Source organism: Mustela nivalis (assembly GCF_964662115.1).
Source record: "Mustela nivalis genome assembly, chromosome: 10".
NCBI lineage: Eukaryota > Metazoa > Chordata > Mammalia > Carnivora > Mustelidae > Mustela > Mustela nivalis.
In genome coordinates, this window is record NC_139029.1 from 5790146 (window position 1) to 5817082 (window position 26937).

General features: G+C 54.0%; 1 protein-coding gene across 1 annotated transcript; it reads right to left on the reverse strand.

The window, feature by feature from the left end:
* Window positions 1-1526: 1526 nt before the first annotated feature.
* GPR157 (G protein-coupled receptor 157) lies at window positions 1527-21210 on the reverse strand. The gene is made up of 4 exons (XM_082685360.1): window positions 20681-21210; window positions 8345-8558; window positions 4993-5187; window positions 1527-4623 (listed from the first exon to the last, which is right to left on the reverse strand). Exons 1-4 carry the CDS (start codon window positions 21061-21063, stop codon window positions 4408-4410), a joined length of 1008 nt encoding a protein of 335 aa, XP_082541486.1. The 5' UTR covers window positions 21064-21210; the 3' UTR covers window positions 1527-4407.
* Between the last annotated feature and the right edge of the window lie 5727 nt (window positions 21211-26937).

A 26937-nucleotide genomic window follows, 5' to 3' on the forward strand; every position in this document is an offset into this window, starting at 1 on the left:
CCGAATTGCTTGTCGGCAGTAAGACACATGCACATTGCAAGCATGGACCGGCCTGCTGTTTGCAGGGGTGGTGGTGGGGGGGCACGGGGACAGGTGCCAGAGCACGCTGGAGGCTGGCCTCTTCCTGTAGCCCCTGTGGTTCAGTCTGGAGTCTCTGGGGCAGACTGTGCTGTGGGGGGTGCACAGGACCTCCCCGGGCAGGACGAGGAGGTGGGCAGGAAGGTCAGGGACGAGGTGACGAAGGATGACGGACAGGGAGAGGCACATGGCCCCTCGTGAGGGGCGAAGGGTCGCGGGAAGTTTCCTCAGCGTGGGCAGGAGAGAGGCTTCTCCCATTCTCTTACAGATAAACGTGGCGCATCTAGGTTAGAGACTTGGGGGAAAATGCAAAGGAGAGAGTATCTAAAAAAAAAATAAAAAACCGACTCCCCCCCCAAGGCCCCCTTGAAACACTTCATCACAGTGATGGCCTGGAAGAGGCAGGACAAGGCACTGCTCTTTTTTTTTTTTTTTTAAAGATTTTATTTATTTATTTGACAGAGAGAGATCACAAGTAGGCAGAGAGGCAGGCAGAGAGAGAGAGGAGGAAGCAGGCTCCCCGCTGAGCAGAGAGCCCGATGCGGGACTCGATCCCAGGACCCCGAGATCATGACCCGAGCCGAAGGCAGCAGCTTAACCCACTGAGCCACCCAGGCGCCCAAGGCACTGCTCTTTCAGGACGATTGAAGTTTGTGCTTGTTGCTTCTTTTTTTTTTTTTTTTTTTTTTAAATATTTTATCTATTTATTTGACAGAGAGAGATCACAAGTAGGCAGAGAGGCAGGCAGAGAGAGAGAGAGAGGAAAGCAGGCTCCCTGCCGAGCAGAGAGCCCCATGCGGGACTCGATCCCAGGACCCTGGGATCAGGGCCTGAGCCGAAGGCAGCGGCTTAACCCACTGAGCCACCCTGCTTGTTGCTTCTTTATAGCAAAATTAATGTAACAAAGAGGCAAGCCATTTCTAGGGGCTAGTCAGTGTATTTTCAATTAGTTAATCTTATGAGGACTGATTCTTAGAAAGATTTAGGTTCACAGTGCAAGTGAGGGGCAAGTGCCGAGGTCGCGCGTATACCCCGACTTCCACACACGCGTGGCCTTTCCCGTTACCTACACTCTCCACCAGAATGCTGTGCTCGTGACCTTGGACGAACCTATTGGGCAAATAGTCATCAAGTGTCTGTATGAGCACGTTAGGGTCCCTTCTTGGTGTTGGACATTGAGTGAGTTTGGACAAATGTGTATTTTTTAAATAAAGGTTTTATTTATTTATTTGAGAGAGAGAGCGCGCACAAGTGGGGGGGAGGGGCAGAGGGAGAGGGAGAAGCAAGCACCCTCCAAGAGCAGAGACCCTGAGATCAAGACCTGAGCCAAAGGCAGAGGCTTAACCCACTGAGCCACCCAGGCGCCTCTCGACAATACGGCCTCCACCCCACCCCGCCCCGCCCCGCCCCTGCAACCCCATCGGAGCCAAAACAGTTTATCAAACACAGAAGAGAAAAATAAGTATTTTATTTAATTTAAAATAGCAAAACTTTGGCTTCGACCCAGGGTTTCAATACAGTTTTGCACCGGCCAAAAAGACCTCGGGCTGTTATTATGCCGGGGCAGGACGTTTGTAAAAAGTTTCTTGTACAATGTTTCTTCTTGTCGTGTACATAAGAGGAGCTCTGTGCGGCACCCTTAACCCCAGGCCAATTAATACTCTTTATTCAAAGACAAAACAAACAAACAAACATAAAGAGCTCAGATGCACAGAGAGGCAGAACATGCCTGACTCAAAGACCGAGGTTCAGAAAGTGCCTGAGAGGGCGGCGGGCTGAGGACACCGGATGGGGCGGCAGCACCTGCCCGTGTCTGCGCCGCTGGGAGGCCGCAGGGGAGGGTCGCCAGCAGGGCTGGTGGAAGAGAAAGAAACCCCCGGGGCCGAGCCAAGCTCTGATGGGAAGCAGGAGCCCCTCCTGGGCTCCTAAGACACAACTTCATCCCACCACATTCCAGTTTTGAACCCCACAGAGGTTCAGCTCCGCCTCTGCCCCGCCCCCGCCGACCGCACCCCTTTCCGGCCCACATGTCTCCACCAACCACAGTAACACATCTGGGCTCCGCAGACCCGCGGCGGGCAGCCTGGGGAGCGGAGATGGGAATAAGATAAGCCAGGGGGTCACTTTTGGGTGGTTCTGACCAGGGGGTCCCTTTTGGGTGGTTCTGACCAAAGCAGCCAGCACACAGCAGGGGCATCAAACGAGAGGAATGAGAACCGGAGGGGTCCCCAGCGGCCCAGGGATTCTCCCGAGCCCCTACTCCTGCCCCCGGGCCTCCCTGGCCGCGGCCCGCCGGCGGACGTCCAGGCCTGGCCAGTCCTGTGGGAGCCGCGCCGGGCCGGGCAGCCAGCACTGCCGGCTGAGCCAGACTCTGGGGCTCTCTTCCGAGCAGGCTTTGTTCTCACCGCAGGCTTCGTGGCCCGCAGGCTAACTCCGCTCTGAACCATTTTCTTTCCTGCAGCAAGCAATTTCCGGAATGTCGGCTCCGTCCCAGAAGCTAACGTGACGGTCTTAACCAGCTATGGGCCCATGATCATAACTGGTTAAGACCCACCGTCTCTAGGGAGTCCCTGGATTCCTCTTACCTTGGCCATTTCTGTAAGGAGATTGGCTTACCTAAAATCTTAAAAAAAAAGGGGGGGGGGTACCTGGGTGGCTCAGTGGGTAAAAGCCTCTGCCTTCCGCTCAGGTCATGAGCGGTCCTGGGATCGAGCCCCACATCATGAGCAGTCCTGGGATCGAGCCCCACATCGGGCTCTCTGCTCAGCAGGGAGCCTGCTCCCCACCCCCAACTCTCTACCTGCTTCTCTGCCTACTTGTGATCTCTGTCTGTCAAACAAATAAATAAAATCTTTAAAAAAAAAAAAAAAGGAGCTCAGCCTACCAGCAAGTAGCTTTCTGTAGGGTCGCCCAGGGCTTACCGTAAGTCGTAAGGGGGATGATCACCGCTTGCTGATTTTCATAAAGAAAACTTAAAAAAAAGGAAACCAAAAATGAGCATTTTGGATATAGCTCTGTTGACAACTCTTTCTTTCAGACTCTCTTCCTGTGACAGATTTTGGTTTGGAGAATAAAATGGGGATCCACAGTATGGTGGCGCTGGTTTTAATCCAGAAACGTCTTACTGGTTCAGAAGATCACTTCGGTTTGGCAGAGTTCTGACCGAACCCAGGGGAGGGACATGGATAGGCTGAAGTTGTACTCTCCCTCCCCAAGCCGCCTGCCGCGACACTAACACCTGCCACCTTAGCCAGTGGCTTCTGTGACTTAATAGAGAAACGTTTTTCTGAAGGAACAGGAAAAAGTTGGTGGAAGAGCCATGACTATAGAGATACGGGTTTATTTTTGATCCTTTTCTTTTAAATGTAAATAATCACCCCATGATGCGTGTGTCACTTCACCCAACCCACTCCCCAAAGTTTCACCTTCTGGAGGAATCTGTTATTTGGGTCATTCACCAACTCTCTGGTCACCCTGCCTAGGAAAAACTAAGCCAGAAAGTGAATCAGCCAAATCCCTCCCCAGCTCGCCCGTCCAGTCTTGAGGAGGCATCCAACATCCACTGGGATTCCCTGCAATGCCTCTTCCTGTCCCTGTTCCAGCTCAAGCGAAGGAGAAGGGAACTGGGTATCAAAGAGACTGGTGGAGGCAGGCAGGAGTCTGGGTTCTAGCCTAGACTGGCAAGTCAAGTGCAATTTGCATCGAGGGTTGGATCTGGACGTCCCAAGGAGACCAGATGCCCAGAAACCTCATGGGAACCTTCCACCTAGTTAAAGGGAACTGGCTCTTTTGCTGGCCAGCAAAGCTATCCAAGAAAAGCTGGGCTCTCTGGGCAATCTCAATGTTCTGACAAACCAAAAATCAGCTTCGAGACATCTAACTGGGGGACGCACCTGGGGTAACCCCTGGTATTTTATTTAGGACGGGTGCATGTTATACATATATATCTCTTTGTGCTTTTCCCCTAGGTGTGGGTCCCTCGAATTGTAAACAGTGCTGTGTGGTCAGCTGTGGGAACAGCTAGTGCAAAGGCCCTGTGGTAGGCAACCTGACAGTGATCACGTACCGATCTCACTGCCGACCCTCATGCAGGCAAGTGCCCCTGCGTGCAGCAGGACACAGGTGGAAGTGGGGCTGTGCCACCTGAGGGTCTAGGAGGTAGAAGCAGCTGAGTCTGTGGTCACTCCCCCACAAGGGGGGTCAAGAGCTTCAAAAGCAGAAGGCTTCAAGCACCAGTGGGTGCTTGCCCCACTCTCTGTGGCTGGGACTCACAGAAGCACGTGTCCCCAGGTAGGCAGCACCTGTGCACAGAACCAGGAAGGGGCAAGCTCAGGTGCTTGGAAGTTCATCTGGGGTGTGTCCGGATCCCTGAGATTCTCCTGTCTTGGAGGATGCAGGAGCCTTGGGAGGGCCAGCCGGGCTCTCGGCAGAAGGCTGGGAGAAGCAGCCACAGCAGCAGAGGGAGAAGAGCCGAGTTCGGACAGCCTGGGTGCAGAGGACGAACATGATGCAGTTGGCGCCGCCCTGAAACGTGTTCCCGATACCCTGTTGGGGAGAAGAGGAGAGGCACAAGTGCCAGGGCTGGAGGGGGGCGGACGTGCCCACAGAAGGAGACTGGGAAGTGCTGCGGACCCCAGAACCTGTCCTCCCCCTGCTGAGGATGGTCTGCAACCCCCATGTGCAGGCCTTCTGGGGTTGGAAGGCCAGGATCACTCCCAGGCCCCTGGAGACCCCTTCATGCTCCTGGGCCGTAGGACAGCCTCACTGCCCTTCCCCCTTCTCTCACTAAGGCTCCCCGGCTCAGGCAGGGAACCAGGATCCCTGCCAGCCAGTGCATTGGGAAGCACACACCCTTCCCAGGCTGGGGGTGGGGGCAGGGAAGAGGCAAGGGCCGGGGAGGGCAGGCCCACATACATGCAGAACGACCAGCACTGGTGACCGCACGGCCGGGGAGCCACAGAGGGTCAGGACGAATCGCACGGTGCTCCAGACCCGGAGGCAGATGAAGATGAGAGGGATGAAGATCAGCTTCTTGTCGGCCACGGAGGCGTGGCGCTGCAGCCGGTGTGCCTCGGAGAGGATGGGCCGGTACTCCGACAGTGCCTCGTGCTGTGTAGGCGATGCGGAGAACAGCGGTGAGCACGGCGGGCTGCCCTGCCGCCCTCACCCCACTGCATGCTGCGCAGCCCCATGCGGGGGGTCTGAGCCACGGATGACATTTCTGGTGTCAGGGCACCGCGCAGGATCCTCACCCCCAGGCCTAGCGTGCACTGCCCCACCTCGGCCAACAAACCCGCATCCTTCCAGGTACCCAGGGCCGCAAACTCTCTCCTGTTGCTGCCACCCACGTCCCTCCTCTGGCCAAGATCTGCAGGCTCCACCTTCAAAAGAGAGCCAGAACCCCGATGCCCTGTCCACTGCCACTGCCACCAGCCCGGTCCAAGTGCCACCACCACTCCTCTGGGCAGCGGCAAGTCTGTCTTAGCTGTCTTCCTCCATCGCCCTCATATCCAAACTCCTTCTCGCTGCAGTCTTATTCTTAGCCAGGGAGCAGTGCGGTTCCTTGGAAACCTAAGTCAGATTCAGTTCTACCTGAAGGTTTCAGACTCTAATCTAGTTCTGACCTCATGCTTGCTGCTTTCGCTTCATTTACTCCAGCCACACAGGCCTCCTCATTATTCCCCAAACATATTCCCCCCCTGCACACCCTACCACAGGGCCTTTGCACTAGCTGGAGTGCTGTTTCCCATCTGCCTGGAGGCTCACTCTCTCACCCTCTTCGTTCCTTTGCTCAATGTCGCCCCCTGGAGGAGGCCTCCTGACAATCCCATTTCAAGTGCATAGGTTATTTCCCAGGTAGCCCTGTCCCCAGATTCTGCTCTTTATTTTTGCCTGTTTTTTTTGGTAGCTCTTACCATCCTTCTTCCTAGATGGCATTCATCCTTATTTATCAGGCCTGTTACTTATTATCGTCCTGCCCTCCCCTTCTAGAATGCAAGCTCCCCCAGGGCAAAGGCTATGAAGGAGGGGCTCCATCCAAAACTGGGGCAGAAGAAAAGGTGAGCAGGCACAGGCTCTGGGCTTCCCTACCTGGGAACACCCTTCAGTGAGAGGAAGGCAGGAAGCTCCATTTCCAGATCTCAACTGAATTTGTAAAAACAGATGCAGGGACCCCTGGGTGACTCAGTTATTAAGCATCTGCCTTTGGCTCAGGTCACGGTGCCTGGGTCCTAGGACTGAGGTCCGTATCAGGCTCGTTTCTCAGCGGCGAATCTGCTTCTCCCTCTCCTCCCTGCTCTCGCTGTCTCTCTCTCTTCCTCTCAAATAAATAAACAGAATCTTAAAAAAAAAAAAAAAGGTGCAACTGCTCATAACAGAGATGTGTTTCTGAGCCTGGTCCTGTGTCCTGTGACAGCCTGGGTGAGGGGAGAAGTCACAACACTGACATTGTGAATACCCAGGCTGCCCTGCTCAGCACCTGCTTCCTGCCTTCCTCCCCTGGGGCTTAGAACAGCCTGGCAGGGGTGCGGTGAGCGCACAGGGGAGCAGGGCAGCTGTCCTCTTCTTTGCAAAGTTCGTTCCAGTTCACTTATATTTCTTTGTTTTAAGATTTTATTTTTGGGGTGCCTGGGTGGCTCAGTTGGTGAAGCGTCTGCCTTCGGCTCAGGTCATGATCCCAAGGTCCTGGGATCGAGCCCCATATCGGGCTCCCTGCTCAGTGGGGAGTCTGCTTATCCCTCTGCCTCTGCCTACTGCTTTCCCTACTTGTGCTCTCTGTCCCATAAATAAAAATCTTTTTAAAAAATTTTATTTTTGTTTATTTTAGAGAGGGGGTGCATGAGCAGAGGCGGGGTGGGGGGAGGAGCAGAGGGGAAGGGAAAATCTACATCTATCTGATGTAGACTCTGCGCTCAGCACTGAGCCTGGCTCAGGGCTTGATCCCCCTCTTCTTCCCCCCATCATGACCTGAGCTGAAACCAAGAGTCCAACACTTCACCAACAGAGCCACCCAGAGGGACTTATTTTTAGCTCTCCTTCCTAGCTAGAGGCAGAGAACAACCCCTACACCTCCCTGCCCACTAGTCTTCCCGTTTTCTGGAAAACACTTGCAGAGCTGTGAGAGAGGACTGGTTCTCCCCTTGGCTTCCCACGCACGGCCCCAGGTTCCCCGCAAAGGCCAAGGAAGAAGAGAGGCCCACAGAAGAGCAGCTGCAGAGGGGCAGCCTGGGCATCCAGAACCTTCCCAGGGCAAAAAAGGAGCCAAGAAGGGTGCCCCCGGCCCAGGCAGGAGACCAGCAAGAAGACAGATTTCAGGCCTGTTGGTAAGCCCCGCGGTATCGGAAGAGGGTGGGGGCAGGTGGGGAGGCAGTGGACTTTCTGAGTGAAAAGAGAACCTGAAGTCTAGACCCAGAATCCACAGGCGGGAGCACAGTCAGCCGTGGGGAGCACCCCACAAACTCGGAAACGGCCGCCATGTCACAGGATGCCGCGAAAGACCCAAGACAGGGGACACATGCCCCTGCAGTTTCAGCCCCCGAGAAACGGGCAAAGACAAAGCCCCGAACAGATACGGACGCGCTGGCCGCAGCATCCTGGGGCCCGGATACGGACGCGCCCCCTCGGCGCTCCCGCCCTGTCCCCGCGCAGGACACCCACCACCCCCGCCCCGCGACCTGTCAGCCACGCAGTTAAGGACAAGGAATCATCTGGCCACGTCGTCGGAGGAAAAAAATTCTTGCCTGGACTTTGCAGCCAGCCCAGCTCTTGCTCTCTGAGCTCCTGAGACCCTGAAGAGTCTACATGTATGACCCACGTTCAGTGGCCACAGGGGACGCGGTGTGGCGTCTGTGTCGCAGTACAAAAGCCCAAGCTCCCGTCTCTCAAGGGCATCCCAGTTCAACTGCTGGGATGCGCTCCCCTGGAGGTGGCGCAAGCCTGGAGGCCTGCCAGGAGGGGGCAGTAGAGGCCTGTGCCCAGATCACAGGCTGGACGCTCTTCTCCCAGAGGCCACGCACAGGGCCTGGGCCTCAGGGGCTGGGTGAGTCTGGGGAGCCCCTTCGCCTCTGCTGGCCTCTGGTTCCTTGTCCACAACGGAGAGCAACAGGACCCACTCCCTCTGGGACCGCATAACTAGCAAACCCGATGGCCATGGGGCGTCCCCCTGGCCTGTCCTGAGTGGCGGAGCCCAGCACCGGGTGCTAGGGTGTCACGGCCGCCGGGAGCTGTGGTCTGGGGGCCTGGGGAGGGGGCGGCCGCAGGCACCTACCGCCCTGTTTATGTGCTTCCTGATGAGGAAGTAGAGCAGGGGCAGCGTGACGTAAGCCAGCATCTCCCAGAGCTTCCCGGTCAGCAGCATCCACAGCAGGCGGTCCTCCGCCTCCAGGTCGATCCAGCACCAGCCGACGGACACGTCCGATGCGTCATAGCCGATCTTCTTTAGAGCGACAGCGGCTACGGTGATGACCAGCGGGACGCCCCAGCTGAGGGACAACGGGCACACGGGGCAGCCCCGGTCAGGCCCTGCTCCCAGCAGAGCCAGAAGGGGCAAAGCCAAGGGCCGCCCCCCCAAACCCCGGACCACACGGCATCCCTGGAGAAAGTGGGGGAGGGGTCCTCAACTGGTCCTCAACTGCCCTCGCCCCCAGCACCGCTCTGCCCCAGCCCCGCAGGCCTACCCTACTGTCACAGCGCCGGGGGCAGAGGACGCAGGGATGTCCTGGCCTCCTGCCTGGACCCACACACCCCCCAGCCCTTCGGAGGCCGAGTTGTAATTTAGAATTGCTGGGCTTCTTGGAGATGGGCGCGAGAAGGCTGCGGCTTGGGGAGGGCGGCTCCCTCCTGCCCCCAGGGTGGCCTGCGCCTGTGTCTCACCCAACAGCCCCCTTGGCCGCCTGGGTCTGGGGTCTACACCCTGGCAGCCTGGCTTTGCCGCAGCAGGGACTTCCGGGGTCCCGCGCACCTGCAGCAGGATCTAGAAGGGGGACAAGGGGCTTGGGTAGTAGACACATCTCTCCGGACCTGAGGGCTCCTTGCTCTCTGAGAAGGGGTATTCCTGGCAAAGATCAAAGGGGGGGGCCTCTAAAGCATCAGGCCGGGCACAGGGACCCCCTCTTAGGGCAGCGCCAGGCTGACTTTTCAAGAGCTTCCCCTGACGGCAACACGGCCAGATAATGCCAAGCCCCAAGGAGCTTCCCAGTGTCCCCGCACAGGTCTGCTTGCGAAGCACTTAACACAGGCCAGGGGGACACACAGGCTTCGTGGGCACCCTGGGGGCGCTCAGAGCTTGGGCTGCCGGGCAAGAAGCAGGGTCCAAGCTGGCCCTGACCCCACTCGGCCTCGACACGTGTTTTTCTCCACAAAGTGGGGACGGGCACGGTGTCTAGAAGAGAGCAGGTCACTATGGGAATAAACTGACGGGAGCATGTCTGGCACACGGGACTAGGTAAGTATGTCAGTGAGTCTGACTGCGGTCCTGAGTGGTGTCCGACGTCCCAGGATTCTGGCCTGGAGGGCCTGTGCCGTCTCTGCTCCTGGGAGCCATGGCCCAGGTCAGTCACTGGAGGACAGGCCATGTATAAGCAGGACCCTGTCATCGATGAGACACTCAGCTCAGAAATCGGTTATATGCTGAGAGCTCTGTGTAAGCAACAGTGGCTTTTTTTTTTTTTTTTTTTTTTTTAATTTACTTAAGGAATCTCTACCCTCAACCTGGGGCTCAAACTCACAACCCTGAGATCAAGAGTTGCATGCCCTGAGTCGACGGAGCCAGCCAGGAGCAACTCTTTTTGAGAGAAAGTTCTAGAACAATGATGGGACCACAGCTGCATGTTAGTCTTGCCAAAATGAGTAGAAGTGCTGTGTTCAATCAGGTTCTCCAGATGCTGCGGGGCTGTGCGGGACAGAGAAAGCCAACTCCCCGGGCCTGGAAGGACCCTGCGTTGGGCACTTTCAGAATGGGGTTGCCTGTTTGACCCGCCCCCCCTTCGCATACTGGCCTCTGGGGGCCCAGGTGAGGGCATGAGGCAGAGCTACCTCACCCTCCGCATCCACTCTCCCCCCTCAGCGGGGAAGGTGGGGGAGGTGGGAATGTTCTCCTTGACATCACAAAGGCACAGAAGGGACAACAAACCCACAGAAGTTAAAGGGTTACGAGAAAGGGACCAAGTTACCCCCAGGAGTTTGTCCATTTTAAACGCTTGATCTAATTGGTTACTTGTTTGTGAAGCTGATACAGATTAGTGTCAAACTGCTTTGTCATAATACAGGGTCACCACTTAACGATTCACGGTGTCCTGGGATCTGGAGACAATGTATGTCCCAGCTATGAGCGCCATGAGGGCAGGTGCTCTGTGCTTTCCGGCATCTAGAACAGCGCCTGGCGCCTGGTGGGGGCCAAGCAAGGACCTGCTGAATGAACGAAGTCTGAGGCCAGTGGAGGAGACGGCCTTCCCCGAGTCACTCCTTAACATTCGCTGCAAGGATGTCATTGTCATTGAAAAAGAAGTAAAAGACTTTTTTTTTTTTTTAAGGATTATTTATTCATTTGAGAGAGAGAGAGAGCATGAGCAGGGGGGAGGAGCAAAGGGAGAGGGAGAAGCAGGCTCCCCACTGAGCAGGGACCCACCCCCTCTCGATGTGGGGCTCGATCCCAGGACCCCAGCATCATGACCCAAGCCAAAGGCAGATGCTTAACAGACTGAGCCACCCAGGCGCCCAAGTAAAAGGCTTTTAAGGTACTAAAACTGTACTCATCACTTTATGGTTTACTGGGTTCCTCCAAGGAACCCTGCAACCGACTGACCAAAAAAAGCCTGGTGTGGAGGGCAGCTCACCCTGCAGGGGGCTGCGCGCACAGGGCAGACATGCAGGAGGAGGGAGCGGACTCATAGGCAGTGATTTCTCCTTCCTCAGCATCTTGGTGGCCCTCGTAGGAGACCTGGGCCCCACCCGGAGACAGACCCCTCTGGGCTCTCATCGGGGTAAGAAATCTACAAAGTGATGTATTTCCTCTCTCTGACTTGGGTGCACCTGGAGCCAAGTTTATGTTGGGAAATAGCCAGAGAGAAGTCCCAACAGGCAGAGAGGGCTTTCACGGGTTAAGAATGTGGGCTGATTGGGGCGCCTGGGTGGCTCAGTGGGTTAAGCCTCTGCCTTGTGCTCAGGTCATGATCTCAGAGTCCTGGGATCGAGCCCCGCATCGGGCTCTCTGCTCTGTGGGGAGCCTGCTTCCCCCCCTCTCTCTGCCGACCTCTCTGCCTACTTGTGATCTCTCTCTCTCTGTTAAATAAATAAAATCTTAAAAAAAAAAAAAAAAAGAATGTGGGCTGATCAATCAGAGTCACTATTTGAATCTAAGCACGTGTGGCCAGAAGCTGCTCGAGAGGTATTTCAGTGGAGGTGGTAAGAAGAAGTAATACCGGGGAGGGGTGGGAATGGAGGGGGAGGGAGGAGAGTCCACGGACCCAGCCAAGCAGGCTCTGCCGGACTTGTAATTTGTGGGGCTGGGCGCTGTGGTGTTGGTAACGCGTAGCAACAGGTTCCGCACACAGACGTATCTGTGCGTGTGTGCGTGTGCACAGATGTATGCTTGCACAAGGACATTTATTACTTTAACTGACAGAAAGACGAGAGGCACCCAGAGGCACCCAGAGGCAGCCAGTCTGCAAGTAATCACACCACACGCTGCGATCCTGGTGGCGGATTCCGGAGAGCCACCTGAGCCTCACGGGACGTGTTGGTTGGAATGAAATGAAAGTAGTTTCAGGACGTGAAGCTGGTTGTGTTTTCATTTTCCTTCCCATATAAGAATCATGTGAAAAAAGGAAGACCTAAGGGACGAGACAAATGGTGACCAGGGAGTGGTTTCCTTGTGGGAGCAAATACTCATTTCCCAGCCCTGGAAGAGTATTTTTTTCTTTTCTTTCTTTCTTTTTTTTTTTTCCTGCTCCAGGATACCACCTCTTCTCACCCCCTTGAATACCTGGGTTCCCGCCGGACCCCGTGTGGGTACCGCCTCTGAAGTTCACACAAGCAGCACTTTTAAGTATCATCTTCCCTACTGATATTTTCTCCATCACCTGAAGTCTAGAGAAGGGCTCCAGCACACTCCATCCCTCAGGTCCAATCTGGCTGGAGTGTGCTTTCTACTTTTTTAAATAAAGTATTGCAACACAGCCTCGTTTACACTCATTCCTTTGTGTATTGTTTTGGGCTGCTTTCAGGCTACACGGGCAGAAGTTGAACAGTGGCAATAGAGAGCAGATAACACCTGCTCTGGTTCTCTACAGGGAAAGTTTGCTGACCTCTGCTCTACCCAATCAGCAGAACAACCAACCAAGCCCTCATCTGTCATGTCTGCCATTCTCCACAGGGCAAATATTCCCCCTAGGACTAATTTCAAGCCATCAGCACACGTGGCTGGAGACAGATGTACAGTATTTCTGACCGTATTTCCATACCACGGATATAATAGTTGTAAATAATTCACAGATAATAGTAAAGTAATTAAGATGTAGTTTTTAGTGGGGCACCTGGGTGGCTCAGTCAGTTAAGCATCTGCCTTCAGCTCACGTTATGATCTCGGGGGGGCTCCACACTCAGCGGGGAGTCTGCTTGTCCCTCTCCCTCTGCCCTACCCCCCGGCTCATGCTCTTGCACTCTCTCTCTCTCAAATACATAAATAAAATCTTTTTAAAAACATAGTTTTTCCTATTTTTACTACTTTTTAATACAACTTACTATAAGTTTATATAATTTAGTTTTTATTAATGATTATATTTAGCAATCAGCTCCTAAAACGCCCTAAAATTTAATAACTGGGTCTCCCCAGCTGGCTCCAGGACGCCAATGGACTGAGGATAGAAAAAGGGTAATTTGCTGAAGATGCCCCAAGGTTCTCCATCTGAAGAGTGAGGAGAAAGTCAGTATATTTGGCAACCTCAGGTAAGCCAAGCGATGCTCCGGCCAGGGGGCCAGCCTGAGCTGTAGGCACCGTGAATCTAGAAAGCATTTCACAGAGACATGGGACACGATCCCTGCATTCCAGAGATGCCTATTTCCATCTTCCGTCACGTACCATGTAATAGTTTTTTCCCCTCCCCCCAGAGAAGCCAGCAACCAAAACATTAACAAAATCCAAAGCAATATCACTGAATAATAGCACATGAAAAAGACCAAGGACTTTAGCTGATTATGACCTAGAAAACATCAGGGTTCGAAGGCTCACCCTGATGACGGGATGTGGCCAGACCAGACCTGCCGGGGAGCTGTCCTACCTTGTCTCGAGGCTCGCGACCCACCTTCTAGATCTCAGATTGTCAAGGTGGCCTCAGAGCCATGCACATTAGGAGATGCTGGGCCTTGAGCTCAAATGTTCAGAGGCTCCGGACGAAGCCGGGCTGGGGAGATGGGGTTAGACGGCTGGAGGAGAGGGTGCCCCACTCAGGACTGAAACCAGAGACTGAACTGGCAGCTTCGCTGAAGGAAGCCACGGGACCCCGTGCAGGGGATGCTGTGAACGGTGTTTGGTCCCCTTCTCTCCAAACCTGTGACTCAGACTGAGGAGAAGCAGCGCTGGGGTCACCGGGTTGGAGGGAGCCTGGGAGACCACACTCGGAGCACAGTCCCCCACTTGGAGGGACACCGAGGCCTTCTCCGAATGTCCACGCCCCTCCCTTGGGTTCACCCGGAAACCGAAGTCAGACCCCAAGTCGGCTTCATCCTCCCTCAAAGGCTGTTAAGAGCTGAGTTGGGTACCCCCTCCAACAAATTCCTGTGCTCAAGTCCTAACCCCTGGTACCTCAGGATCTGACTGTAGGTGGAGATGGAGGTCTTTAGAGTGACCAATAGAATGTTCTGGAGGGTGAGCACTAACCCAGCCCGACCGCCATCCTTATATGAAGAGATCAGGAGCCCCCCTCTCACACACACAATGGGAAGACCATGGGAAGACATGGGATGTGGACGGCCACCTACAAGCCACAGAGACAGTCCTCAGAGGAAAGCCCTGTCAACCTCGATCTCTGACCTCCAGCCTCCAGGACTGTGAGAAAATGGACTTTTCTTGTTTAAGCCACTCGGCTGTGGTACATTGCTAGGGCAGCCCCAACAGACAAAGAGAGGCTTTCTACGAACTGCAAGAGAGACCCAGGTGCCCATTGCCCAGGGACCCCACCAAAGCTGGGCTGACAGAGCGGGTGGGGTCCCTCAGCAAGCTTAGGGGAAAAAGGTAAACTGACAAAAAGCCAGTCAGGTCTCTCACGAGCAGAGCTCTGCTTTGGAATGTGACATCCTTTTGTTTTTATTTTTATTTATTTATTTATTTTAAAAGGAGGCTTCATGCCCATCGTGGGGCTTGAACTCACGACCCTGAGACGGAGGGTCGCACGCATTTCTGACTGAGCCAGCCAGGCGCCCCAGCATCTTTTTGGTTTTCAGTCTCCTCCAGAGGAGCAGGACCAGAAGCACCACACGGTGAGCCAGGTGGCCGGGAAGCCATCCCCAGTACCCGAATTCCCAGGCATCTACCCGGTGTCCCCGAGGAGGGGGCCTGTCTCTGGACGGTGATGCTCTGGGTTTCCCTCGGAGTCCCAGGCTCTGCTCCGATGGGGATGTTCCCGCCCGCGGTCTCTGGAACCTCTGCCCCAGGGTCACGGCGGCGGGGTTGAGGCTACCAGGTCTGCTCACTCCTTCCCACACTGTCAGGTTCTCGCACTTCCCCCTCACCCCAAACCTCACTCCACCTACAGATCTTTCCACCAGGGGGTGGGCACCTGCTGGGAAAGAAACAGAAGGGTCTTCTCCCCCAAACAGCAGGGCCTGGCCCCTGGGCTGGGTGGTCTATGGAAAGCCTTAAAGGTCAACTCAAAAAAAAAAAAAAAAGAAAGAAAATGCTTTGAGAACAAAACCATTGGGCAACAATGTGCCAATTTAGAGAGCTCCTGGGGGCAAGACAGAACTGGGCCCAGAGCGTAGTGAACCAGGCCTGGTGGAAGGATTCACAAGGCCGGGAGCGGCCCGGAGGTTTCTTCCCCGAACAAAGGGCACTTATTGTTGAGTGTGGCGCAGAGGTGTAGGTCGTGGGAGAAGTTCAGGGAACCGGCCAGCCACTGGCCAGGCCACCTCGAGGTCAGTCTGTGGCACCAGCCACAGAAGGGAGTGGGGTGTGCAAAGGAACTGGTAAGCACACACCCCCGAGCGGCCCAGCGCGGGTGGGCATCGGGAAGCCACCTGCCGCGCTCAGAGACACGGCTCAGGTCCCGGCCGAGCCGGTCGGAGGGTCAAGGGCAGCCCCTGCTCTCTCTCTCACAGCCTCTTCCCGTGCACACAAAACACCACGTAGAGACCTCACAAGGCAGTAGTGGCCTCTGAACACTTCTCAGGGGGCAAAAGCAAAGCCAGTTCAACTCTCGTCATTCTGGGGAGCCCTGAGCCACATGGGGTGCTGTTCCGGCAGCTGCCACGTGCCTCCCCCATTTGGACACACCTGCTTGGGGCCTCATCACTGGGCCCCACAGTGAGCTAGTTCCCTATCAAAGAGCTTAGAGCACCTTCCCCTTCCTGGCCCCGTGTTTCCCCTTTTGTCTACATTAGAACTTCCCACTCCCTGCAGCAGCGGTCTTGATGGCGAACTTGGAAACCACAGACTCTTGCCCTAGAATCCCCAAGCAAATCTCCAGGGCGTGGGTGGGCCCATGGGTCAGGCCCACACCCTTTCCCACCTGGTGCCTGGAGAAAGCCTATGACTGCCTCATCTGGCTGGCTTGGACCCTTTCTTCTGATTTGAGGCAATGAGGCTCCCCCCCAGCCCAGCCTTTCTCCCCTGCTCACAGGACACCCCATAACGCCTGGTCCGGGGAGGGGGGCCCCGAGCTCCTGGACATCTTCTCAGGTGAGCAGCGTGAATGCTCCCAGATGCACGTGCACATGACTGTGAAATACGGGGGTCAGGGGGGTCTGTACCAGGCTGCCTCCACAGCTCATGGTCAGTGGACAGGGAGGGGTGTCTTAACCCAGGACTTTCCCTTGGATGCTAAGTATTCTCACACAACCTTATAAAGGCAGCAAAGAAACAGGAAATTCACTTTCAGAATACTGTCAGATTGGACATGTGCTAACCTTGTGGGTAAAATCTGAGGAGTAGGAAGGTCTTTATATCCACGAGGTATTTTTCTTTACCAAAAGGGAGGACAGTAACTACCCTGTAAAACCAGCAGGAAACACCTTCACCAGGCGATCAGAATTCCTGCCCCCAGAGGCAGAACAAATCCAGGTCCCCGGGGAGGAAGCCATGCAAAGATTCCAGTCCCCGTGCAGAACCTGAAACCACCTGTGGGGAAGCACGGGGGAGCCCAGCAGAGGGACCTTCTGCAAAACCACAGGCCTGCGCCTTTCAAAAACGTCAGTGTCCTGAAACACCAAGGAAAAAGAATTGTTGCGGACTGCCGGACAAGAGAGAGACCGGACAACTAAGTCAGACACAAGCCAAGGGTGTCCCTTTGCCACTGGGGACACTGGCAGGAGACAGACAACATCCCTGTAAAGTCCTCTCTCCGATAACAGCATTGTTCTGGGTGACACCATTGTCCTGCTTCTGGAAGGTGTACGTGTTCACCTAAGAAACGGTCCCTTTCCTTTGGAAAAACACCAAAGGATTTAGGGGTTCTGGAGTCATCACTCTATACTCTTAAATGGCTCCAGAAAAATAAACACGGAAGGCAGAAGCCAATGTGATACCATGTTTGTAACGGCAGAAATCTGGAAAGTTACAAATAAATCGTGTAATGATATCCCAACCTTAAGAATTATCCTCAGGTCAAGAGACAAGACAAGATCATAAATGGAGAACCGACCCTTGGAGTTCATAACCATTTACGGCTTCGTGAGCTCAGGCAAATCTCATGAGCTGTGACTAGAGAGTGACCATCCTGCCCAGCACAAGACTACTGGTGGCCAATGAGCTCAAGAATGGACCGGCACTTTGAAAGAACTCTGGAGCCAGGGGCGCCTGGGTGGCTCAGTGGGTTAAGCCTCTGCCTTCAGCTCAGGTCATGATCTCAGGGTCCTGGGATCGAGTCCCGCATCGGGCTCTCTGCTTGGCGGGGAGCCTGCTTCCTCCTCTCTCTCTCTGCCTGCCTCTCTGCCTACTTGTGATCTCTCTCTGTCAAATAAATATATAAAATCTTAAAAAAAAAAAAAAAAAAAAAAAAAGAACTCTGGAGCCAGACGCAACTCATGATAAAATACCATTTCCTTGAGCCTAAAGTCTAAGTTGCCTTCCTTCCCCAGTGGGCAAAAAAAAAAGTCTTTCTGTAAAGGGAACCTGCTCAGGTATTACGATGGGGCCTGCGGGGGTCGTGCATTGTGCAAGTCCTTTCTGGGAAGGGGTGTGGTGTAGGATCCTATCTGGTCTCCTGCTTCCCATGGTCCAGTTTTAGAGATGGCTTTTTTTTTTTTTCCATTTAACATTCTATCATGTTCACAGCCAGTATTGATGGCTACGTAACGTTTCCTGTGGGGTACGGTTAGTAACCCTCTGTTCCCCTATATTTTGGACGTTCAGGTTGCTTCCAAATTTCCACAAAAACTCCTTTGTATCTACGGCTTTGAATGTATTTTGGATTATCTCCTTAGACGAGGTCCCTAAAAATAGGATTAGTGGATCAAAGGGTACAAACCAGATACTTTCTATGTGGATTATCCCAGTTTCCACTGCCAATAACAATGTCGGAAAATAACAGTTTTACCAGCATTTATCGAATTAGTATTCCGCTTTCCTACTTTTTTCCCAATTTAATAAGAAAATGTACCTCATTGTTCTAATTTGTATTGTTTTGACTACTAATGGGAGAAACTTTCCCCTATATATTTATGAACCATTCTGACACTTTGTTGCAATGTCTCCATTGGCCATTTACCAGGATATTTGTGTTTTTTGTTTTTTTAAACATTTTAGGGCCACCTGGCTGGCTCAGTCGGTAGAGCATGTGACTCATGATCTTGGGGTTTGGGCAGCAATTTGGGTGTAGAGATCATTTAAAAATAAAATCTTAAAAAAATAATAATTTCAGGGGTGCCTGGGTGGCTCAGTGGGTTGAGCCTCTGCCTTCGGCTCAGGTCATGATCCCGGGGTCCGAGGATGGAGCCCTACATTGGGCTCTCTGCTCAGCGGGGAGCCTGCTTCCCCCCTTTCTCTCTGCCTGCCTCTCTGCCTACTTGTGATCTCTGCCTGTCAAATAAATAGATAAATTAAAAAAAAATTTCATAAAAACTCCAACAGACATTCTCAACCTCTGCGTTATCACGTTTTAAAATGCCTTCCCAGACTGAAGGTTTGACGAGAACTGATCTTCAGTAGGCTGAGCTGGTTAAAAGTGGATGACTGAGGAGTCTCTGTCCGAAGATGAGATTTCTCAGGCCAACAGGTCTTTAACCATTATAAACTCATACTCCAAAGAAAGCCACTGGAGAGCCCTCAGCAAGGTCATTAGCATTATGGCCTGGGAGGATCTAGGTCAATAAATGATCCTGTCAGACGGGTTTTCTATCAATTCTCTTAGACCAGCAAGGTGCTGAGAGCTAACTTCTGAAAGGGAACGCCAGAGAACAAATTATCAAACTCCCTTTGTGGCTTGGATATAGGTATTTATTTATTTATTTATTTTTAAAAGCAGGCTCCCTGTCCAGTGTGGATCCCAGTGCAGGGCTCAAACTTACGACCCTAAGATCAAGGCCTGAGCTGAGGTCAGAGTTGGAGGTTTAACCATCTGAGGCACCCAGGCAGCCTGGTAATTTTTTTTGAGAAGTTGATGGATCACATTCCAAGGACAAGATGAACAACTCCCAATTGGCTTCTTAGAAGGCCTCTTCCCAGCATCACAGAAAACACCCCTAGGACTGAAAGGAAGAAACTCCCAACTCAGGTTCATTAGAAAATACTTTTCTACAGGAGATGTATCAGACTCGCTCCATCATTTAAAAAATATACTGCTTTTAAATATTCTTTTTTTGGGACGCCTGGGTGGCTCAGTTGGTTGAGCAGCTGCCTTCGGCTCAGGTCATGATCCCAGCGTCCTGGGATCGAGTCCCACATCGGGCTCCTTGCTCGGCAGGGAGCCTGCTTCTCCCTCTGCCTCTGCCTGCCATTCTGTCTCCCTGTGCTCGCCTGCTCTCCCTCTCTCTGACAAATAAATAAATAAAATCTTAATAAAATAAAATAAAAATAATAAATAAATAAATAAATAAATATTCTTTTTTTAAGAGCGGGGGAGGGGGGAAGAGAAGAGATTCTTGGCAAAGGAAGGTCCAGTCTGGGGCTCCTTCTCAAGTGTATGTGAACTCTGGTGTACGCCCAGCCAGACTGCCCAGGACTGGGTCTCTGAAATAGGCAGAGGCCAGCAGGGCGACGGGGGGGCAGGGGAAGCTGCAAGGGGAGGAAAGGGGGCCCCGGGGGTCTCTGCAGCATCTGAGGCCCTGTCTGGCTCCCTGAAAAACTTATGACATGAACAGCTGAGGAGCAGGTCACTTAAGCTTCCCAGGGACCAGCTGGCATTCATCCAGCAGCTCTGAGCCCCAGAGGTCAAGTGACTCTTGCAGGCTTGTGATCTCACCGTTGTGACATCCAGGTGACCTGTCTCTGCCAAAGTGCTGACTGTCCTCAGTCTTATGGAAAGCACTCAAGTATTTAACAGTGAGGTCCTATAATTAGGGTAGTACTGGGTGCTCTTATCTGGGAGAGGGCCAAGGATCAACGAGCCCTGTAGGATTCCTGCCTTGCGTGGAGTGCAGGACACCATCGGTGTTCAGACTGGGGAAATTACACCAGGAAAAGGGCGACCTGCAACAGGCGAGGGTGTCCTGATGAGGTGCCTCTAATGCCAGGGCCGGGCAAAGCCCTCCATTGACTCTACTGTCATAGACTCCAGGCACCTGGGGGCCCTCTTTCAGACCAGCCCCTGCCACTGACCTCACCCTCAGAGGTTCTGAACCCTACAAAGTCCAGATCATCTGGGTCTAGAGATGACCAAAGACAAAATACTGAAGACCATACTCTCTAAACCTTCCCGCTGAGACACTGCATTTGGCCGCCGGTAGCCAGCCTGGGAGGGGCTGAACGCATCACACCTACTGTGGCACAGGGTTGGACTGGGCACCGCCGCCCTCTCCAGCCTGGAGCAGCACCTATCTCCCCCCTCAGCCTGGGAAGGAGGAGCTTCTCCCCATGGGCGGCAGAGATGGCCAGTCGCAGGGAAGCAGGAGTCAAAAGGCATAAGGTGTCCTCGCCATCTCCCCAGGTGCCATCTCCCCAGGTGCTTCCAAGTTACGAGGGCTGAGCGCTGGCCCCCCACCTCTCCGGGAGGTTCGGGCTCCGTAGCCGGCCCAAAGGGGTGCCCTCTGCCCTGATGCTCAGGGCAGGTCCACTGCTCCCCCCGCGTCTTCCCGCCGGCCCCCGACCGCCTCGGAACACGAGCAGACACGACCCTCTGCGCCCCCGGCCAGGGCTCGGACCAAGACGCGGGTGCCAGAAAGGCGCAAGGGCCACAAGGCAGCAGGCAGGTCCCAGGTGGGGGTCGGGGACTCGAGGGAAGGCGCCGCTGCCACGCACCTGACGACGTGGAAGGCCCAGAGCAGGCGGCCGGCCCGAGGCTCGCGCGCCGCGCGGACGATGCTGAGGTACAGGTAGAGGGCGATGGCCACGGTCCAGAAGAAGGAGCTGGTGTTGGCAAAGGTGGAGAGCGCGCCCTGCAGCACGCAGTCCCACGAGGGGCCCGCGAAGTCCTGCAGCACCCCGTAGAAGTAGGAGGCGGCCGAGAGCAGGTCCGCCAGCGACAGGAAGAGCAGCAAGCGCCGGGCCCGGGTGCGCAGGTCGGGCCACAGGGCGTGCGTGGCCACCAGCTGACCCGAGCCGAGCGCGGAGAGCACGCACGACAGCAGCACCACGGCGCGCTCCGACGGCAGCAGCACGGTGGGCGGCGCGGGCGACGGCATGGCCGGGCGGGCAGGGGGCCGCGGCCGCGGCGCCGCGGGGACAGAGGCCGGGACGCGCGTGCGGCTCCCGCCGCCGCCGCCGTCTGGGCACAGACGCGCCCACGGCTCGCGTCCCGGCCACTCCCGGTCCCTCCGGGCCCGCGGCCCTGCGGCCCGCCCCCTCCACGCCCCGCCCCTCTCCCCGCCCCAGCCCCCGCGCTCCACCCCTCGCCCCCTCCACGCCCCGCCCCACACCCCTAAGCCCTCAGTCGCCCGCCCTCGGCCGCGGCCCGCGGTCTCCGGACCCCGGCCCCGGTGCCCCCCGCCCCCGCCTCCCGCTCCCGGCCCAACCCGGATCCCGGGGTCCTCTGCGCCCCGACCCCGCCCCCGGCGCCCTCCGCGCTCCGCCCAGCCCCTGGCGCCCTCTGAGCTCCGCCCCCGACCCCGCGCCCTCCGCCCCGCTCTCCTCCTCCGGCCCCGGCCCGGGCCGCGTGCCCTCCACCGCCCTCCCGGTGGCCTTAGCGCGTGGTCCGCGGCGGGGCGCCTGGACCCCCGAACGTCCGTCCCGAGCCACGCCCCCACGCCCTGTAGCCCCCACCCCGTGGCTCCCACGTCTCTTGCCGCGTCCCCGCGCCCCGCCTGGCTCCCTTCCCGCGCCAGGGCCACCCGTGCTCTAGCCAGATGGCTAGGACGTCCCGTCCTGGAGAGGGAAGGGCTGGCATGTTTAGGGCTAGTGTTACCTTCCGTTCAGCCAGCTGGTGTGCGGTGTTGTGCGCTGGGTGAGGGGCCGAGGCGTTCTTTCCACCAGGGGCAGAACAACCGTGGAGTGTGACCATCCTTCCTCGTACAGCGGTACCCGGACTGTTCACAGGGTAGTGATGGTTGCTTTGCGAAGGGAGTGTTTTCATTTATTTCTTAAAAATAAAGTCAAAAAGGGGCGCCTGGGTGGCTCAGTGAGTTAAGCCGCTGCCTTCGGCTCAGGTCATGATCTCAGGGTCCTGGGATCGAGTCCCACATCGGGCTCTTTGCTTAGCGGGGAGCCTGCTTCCTCCTCTCTCTCTCTCCCTGCCTCTCTGTCTACTTGTGATCTCTCTCTGTCAAATAAATAAATAAAATCTTTAAAAAAAAATAAAGTCAAAAAGTAAAGTCAAGCTTATTAGGGTTTCTTTTGTAGTGAAATATTAATTTCCGACTTATTGGTTTTTACTTCTTTAAAAATTTCTTATTTTTTTTAATTGAGATGCCATTCACATACCACAAAATTGGCCCCTTTGAGTGTGCAGTTCCATAGTTTACAGTATATTCACAAGTCTGTACAACCGTTACAAGTCCGTGCAACTGTCATTATCTAATTCCCCAAGGGTTTCATCACTTGGAAAAGGAACTGGTAGTAGTCACTCTCCTTTTACCCCCTCCCTTCCGCCCCCAGGGATTCCTAGCCCTCCTTCCGTGTCTGTGGATTTGCCTATTCCGGGCAAATAATAAGATACTAAATCCTCATTCGTGACTGATTTCTTTCACTTGGCACGTTTTTATGGCTTATCCACACTGTAGCCTGTATCAATACCTTCATTTATTTTAATGCTGAGCAAGATTCCATTGCATGCACACACCACATTTGTTATTTTTAGATGTTGATAGCCCACTTTTTGGCTATTATGAGTAATGCTGTTATAAACATCTGTGTACACGTTTTTGTGTGGACACATGTTTTCAATTCTTTGGGGGTACTACCTAGAATAGAATTGCTGGTCATATGGTAACTCTGTGTTTAACTTTTTGAGGAACTGCCAGACTGTTTTTCAAACTGGCTGCAACTTTTTATATTCCTCCCCCAATGCAGGAGAGTTCCAATTTCTCTCCATTTCCCTAACACTTTTTCTCATCTGCCTTTTTTGATTCCAGCCATCCTGGTGTGGGAAGTGGTGCCTCATTGTGGCTTTGCTTTGCGTTCTCTAGGTCATCATGAGGTGGGACATCTTTCCATGTGTTGGTTGATCCTTTGCATATCCTTGCTGGAGAACGGTCTGTTGCGATCTCTTGCCTCTTTTTGTTTTGTTTTGTTTTTGTATCGAGGGGTAGGAGTTCTTTACATTTCTGGATACCAGACTTTCATCAGCTATATGACTTCCAAATTGTTCTCCCCTTCTCTGTGTTATCTTTTCACTTTCTTGATGCTATATCCTTGAAAGTACAAAAGTTTTTATTTTGACAATGTCCAATGGACCTATTTTTTTCCCCTTTGGTCACTGTGCAGTGTCCTATCTAAGTACCCAGCGCCTAGTCCCAGCTCATGAAAGGTTACACCTATATTTTCTTCCTTCCCACTACAACAGTCGTTGGTTACTGTAGCTTTGTAGTGAGTTTTGAAATGGGGAAGTTTGAGTCCTCCAATGTTGTTTTTCTTTTTCAATATTACTCTGGCCGTTTGGGGCCTCCTGCAATGCTGTATCACTTTGAGGGTCAGTGTTTCCATTTCTTTAAAAAGAAAAAAAAAAAGCCAGTTGGGATTTTGAAAGAGATTTCTTTGAATCTGTATATAAATTGGGGAGGCAGAGGATAATGCTATTGTAAAAATACTAAATCCTCTTAGCCATGTCTTTCCCTTTATTTAGGTCGTCCTTAATTTCTTCAGTGATGTTTTGTGGTTTTCAGTGTACATTAGGTTTGCTTTTGCATTTGATTCTTCAAAGGCAAAGGTTATCATAGGCCTAGGCCTTTTTGGATCTGTCTTTCAAAAACATTGTATTCTGAGGGGCACCTGGGTGGCTCAGTGGGTTAAGCCTCTGCCTTTGGCTCAGGTCATAATCTCAGGATCATGGGATCGAGACCCACATTGGGCTCTCTGCTTGGCAGGGAGCGTGCTTCCCCCCCCTCTGCCTGCCTCTCTGCCTCCTTGTGACCTCTCTCTCTCTCTCTCTGTCAAATAAGTAAAAATTTAAAGATTTTTTTAAAAAGATTTTATTTATTTATTTGACAGAGAGAGATCACAAGTAGGTAGAGAGGCAGGCAGAGAGAGAGGAAGGGAAGCAGGCTCCCTGCTGAACAGAGAGCCCGATGCGGGACTCGATCCCAGGACCCTGAGATCATGAGCTGAGCCGAAGGCAGCGGCTTAACCCACTGAGCCAAGTACAATCTAATATGATGCAACAAAACCCACCCAGATCAAGAAATATAATATTTCCAACATGCCGGAAACCTCCCCAAAACTTTCTTCCCCTTCAGTCACTTCTTTGCTTTTAACGAAACCATTCATGGATGCATCCCTAAACGAAAGGGTACAGTTTGCCTGTCTTGAACTTTACATCATGGGATCACACTCTATCTTCCTTTTGTGTCTTCTTTTTTTGGCTCAACATTCTCACACAAAGCTCATTCATCCTGATCACTGTCGAGTACTCCGTTGTGTGGCTGATATAGTATCGTTCCTACTGCATTGGGACATATGGGCTGTTTCCAGGTTTGGGCTATTACTAGCAATGCTGGAATGAGCATTTATTCTTTTTTAACCAGGAAAAAATTACTAAAAATAATTCTCAGAAGCCTGAGCAAGCATATCCACAGCCTTTGCAGAGCCGAGGACAGCTGTGTTCCTTCAGAGTCATTTCAGAACCCCCCGACCTCCTCCTGAGAGGACCCCAGACAGTGGACGGACCCCAGCAGAGAGCGCCGTCGGCGAAGGCGTCCAGCTTTTCCCGGATGTGAACAGTTTAAGGCTTGGGTTGTGCAACCAGCCCTGGGCTTTGGCACGCGTCGGGTCAAGCGACTAGAATGGACTGCCCCCATCTCCCTCCCCCCGAGATTAGAGTCATTTAATCCTCTGGGTATTTGAGGGAGGAGGGGGGCCCGGAGAGGTCGGGCGAGCTGCTTTGCCACAGACCGAGCCTGACTCTATCTTTCCTGCTGTATTGAGATGAAAGCCCTTTGCCCACCTTCCCAGGTGAGAGCTTGGCTCTTCTATAGGTAAGTTGGATCAGGAGATCGCCTGGTGTCCTTTGCCCTGGGAAACAACATTCAAAGAACCGTTCTGACTTCCCACTATAGGGACAAGGGGTGAGGTGAGGGGAGGGGAAAGACATGCAATGATACAGCTTCAAATGACTTCCAATTAAGCTTGTAGCTAATTGTCCACAGCCTGAGCTCCCTGGAGTTGCCCGGTGGGTCCGGACACTAAGCAGGAAGGGAGACTTACTACTGCCAGCTTGCTGGGTGTCTTTAAGCCACTGAGTGTGGTCTCCACCAAAGGGAGGCAGCGACTCCAGGCTCCCCATCTCTCAACAGAGTTCCTGGGCTCTGCTTCTCCTATCGCTGGGGCTGTTGGTTTCCCAGGGAGGCCCGACCCAGCGGACAGCAGACCCAGAGAGACGTCAGGCTCAGGAATTCGATGTCCTACGAGCCACATTTCTACTTGGTCTCCCAGTCCTCCCACCCCCATCCCTGCTCCTCCTTGGGGAATCGGTAAGAAACTCAGACGGAGTCTTCTTTGGACCCCAAGTCATCTTTCTAGAGTTTGAGCCAAGCGAGCTGGCCGTTGTCTGCTGCTCCATGTCCAAGGTCCTGGCCCGTGGCGACAGTCTTCCCCACACATCAGCTGCCTGACTGCAGAAAGGAGGGGCCGGGACGTGCAGAGCCCCATAGCCGTGGCCAGGGGCTCCAAAGGCAGATTGGCTTTGGTTCGCTTCTCTTCTCAGTCCCACCCCCAGTCACTGGCACCAAGATCCTCCCCGAACAGCCATAAAAGTGGTGACAATCTGATGTCTCTAAATCAGAGGAGCCCTGAACGATGTTCCAAGCATAACGCCAACCCGTGTAACACATTGTGTACATGATTTTAAAGGTTTATTTTATTTATTTGGGGGGGGGGCGGAGAGGCAGAGAGAGAGGGAGAGAGCGAAACCTCAAGCAGACTCCACACCCAGGGCAGATGGGGCTCGATCTCACGACCCTGAGATAATGACCTGAGCCAAAATCAAGAGTCAGACGCCCAACCGACTGAGCCACCCAGGTGCCCTTTCATGTATGTGACTTTAAGAACTAGAACAGAAAAGGGACTTTTCCTTATGTTGCTGTTAGAAATGTGGGCTGGCCACCTTTCTCATTTCCCTGTTTGGAGGTGAATATGGCCCATCTTGCTTTTTCTTGCCCCGGTACCATAGTGAGCAGCAGCTGTGGTAGAGGAACCCGGCCCACATGGGCCCCTCTCTGTACTCCCCCACCCCCAAAGGAGGTTGTGCAAGCCTCAGCATGCTCATGGGGCCGTTGGGACACACGCCTGCAAGGCCAGGATAAGGCTGACCAGCCACGTTTCTGGAGTCAGGGGTCTCCATCCTCTTTCAGGGCACCCTCGGGTGGGTTTGTGTTCCCACAGAAGCCCTCGAGTCTCGGTGGGATGTATTAAACTCTCTCCCAACACCTTGAGCCTCCCCTTCCCAACCCCAAACTCTGAAGGCTGCTTCCCCTGGCTTGCTGTGCACCCAGCCCTGCTGCCTGCAGAAACCCGGAGGGTCCCAGTTTTGAGGAGCCCGTGGGTTGGGCCCCCCGTACTGTAGTGCCCAGATGCCTGGATTCATTAAAGAGCTAAGCCACTGGAGGGAAAGGGACTCATTTGGCAGGTAGCTCTGCCAGCAAGGACATGGCTGGACCCAGGAGAGAGCTCTTGGGGTTCAGTGGAGACCCAAGCTCTAATCTCACACCCCTGTCCTGACCCCAGCTGGCACGCAGAATTCCAAAGACCAACCCTCGCCTGGCCAAGATTCCGGTCCTCTGGTTATTTCATCAGACCCGCATCTAAATGGTGTTGCAAGGGAATTTTGAAGGTGTAGCTGACGGCCTGTTATGCCCTGAAGGTACCATCCCCACCCACGGCTCAAATCCATTCGAAGCCCTCAGTCTCAA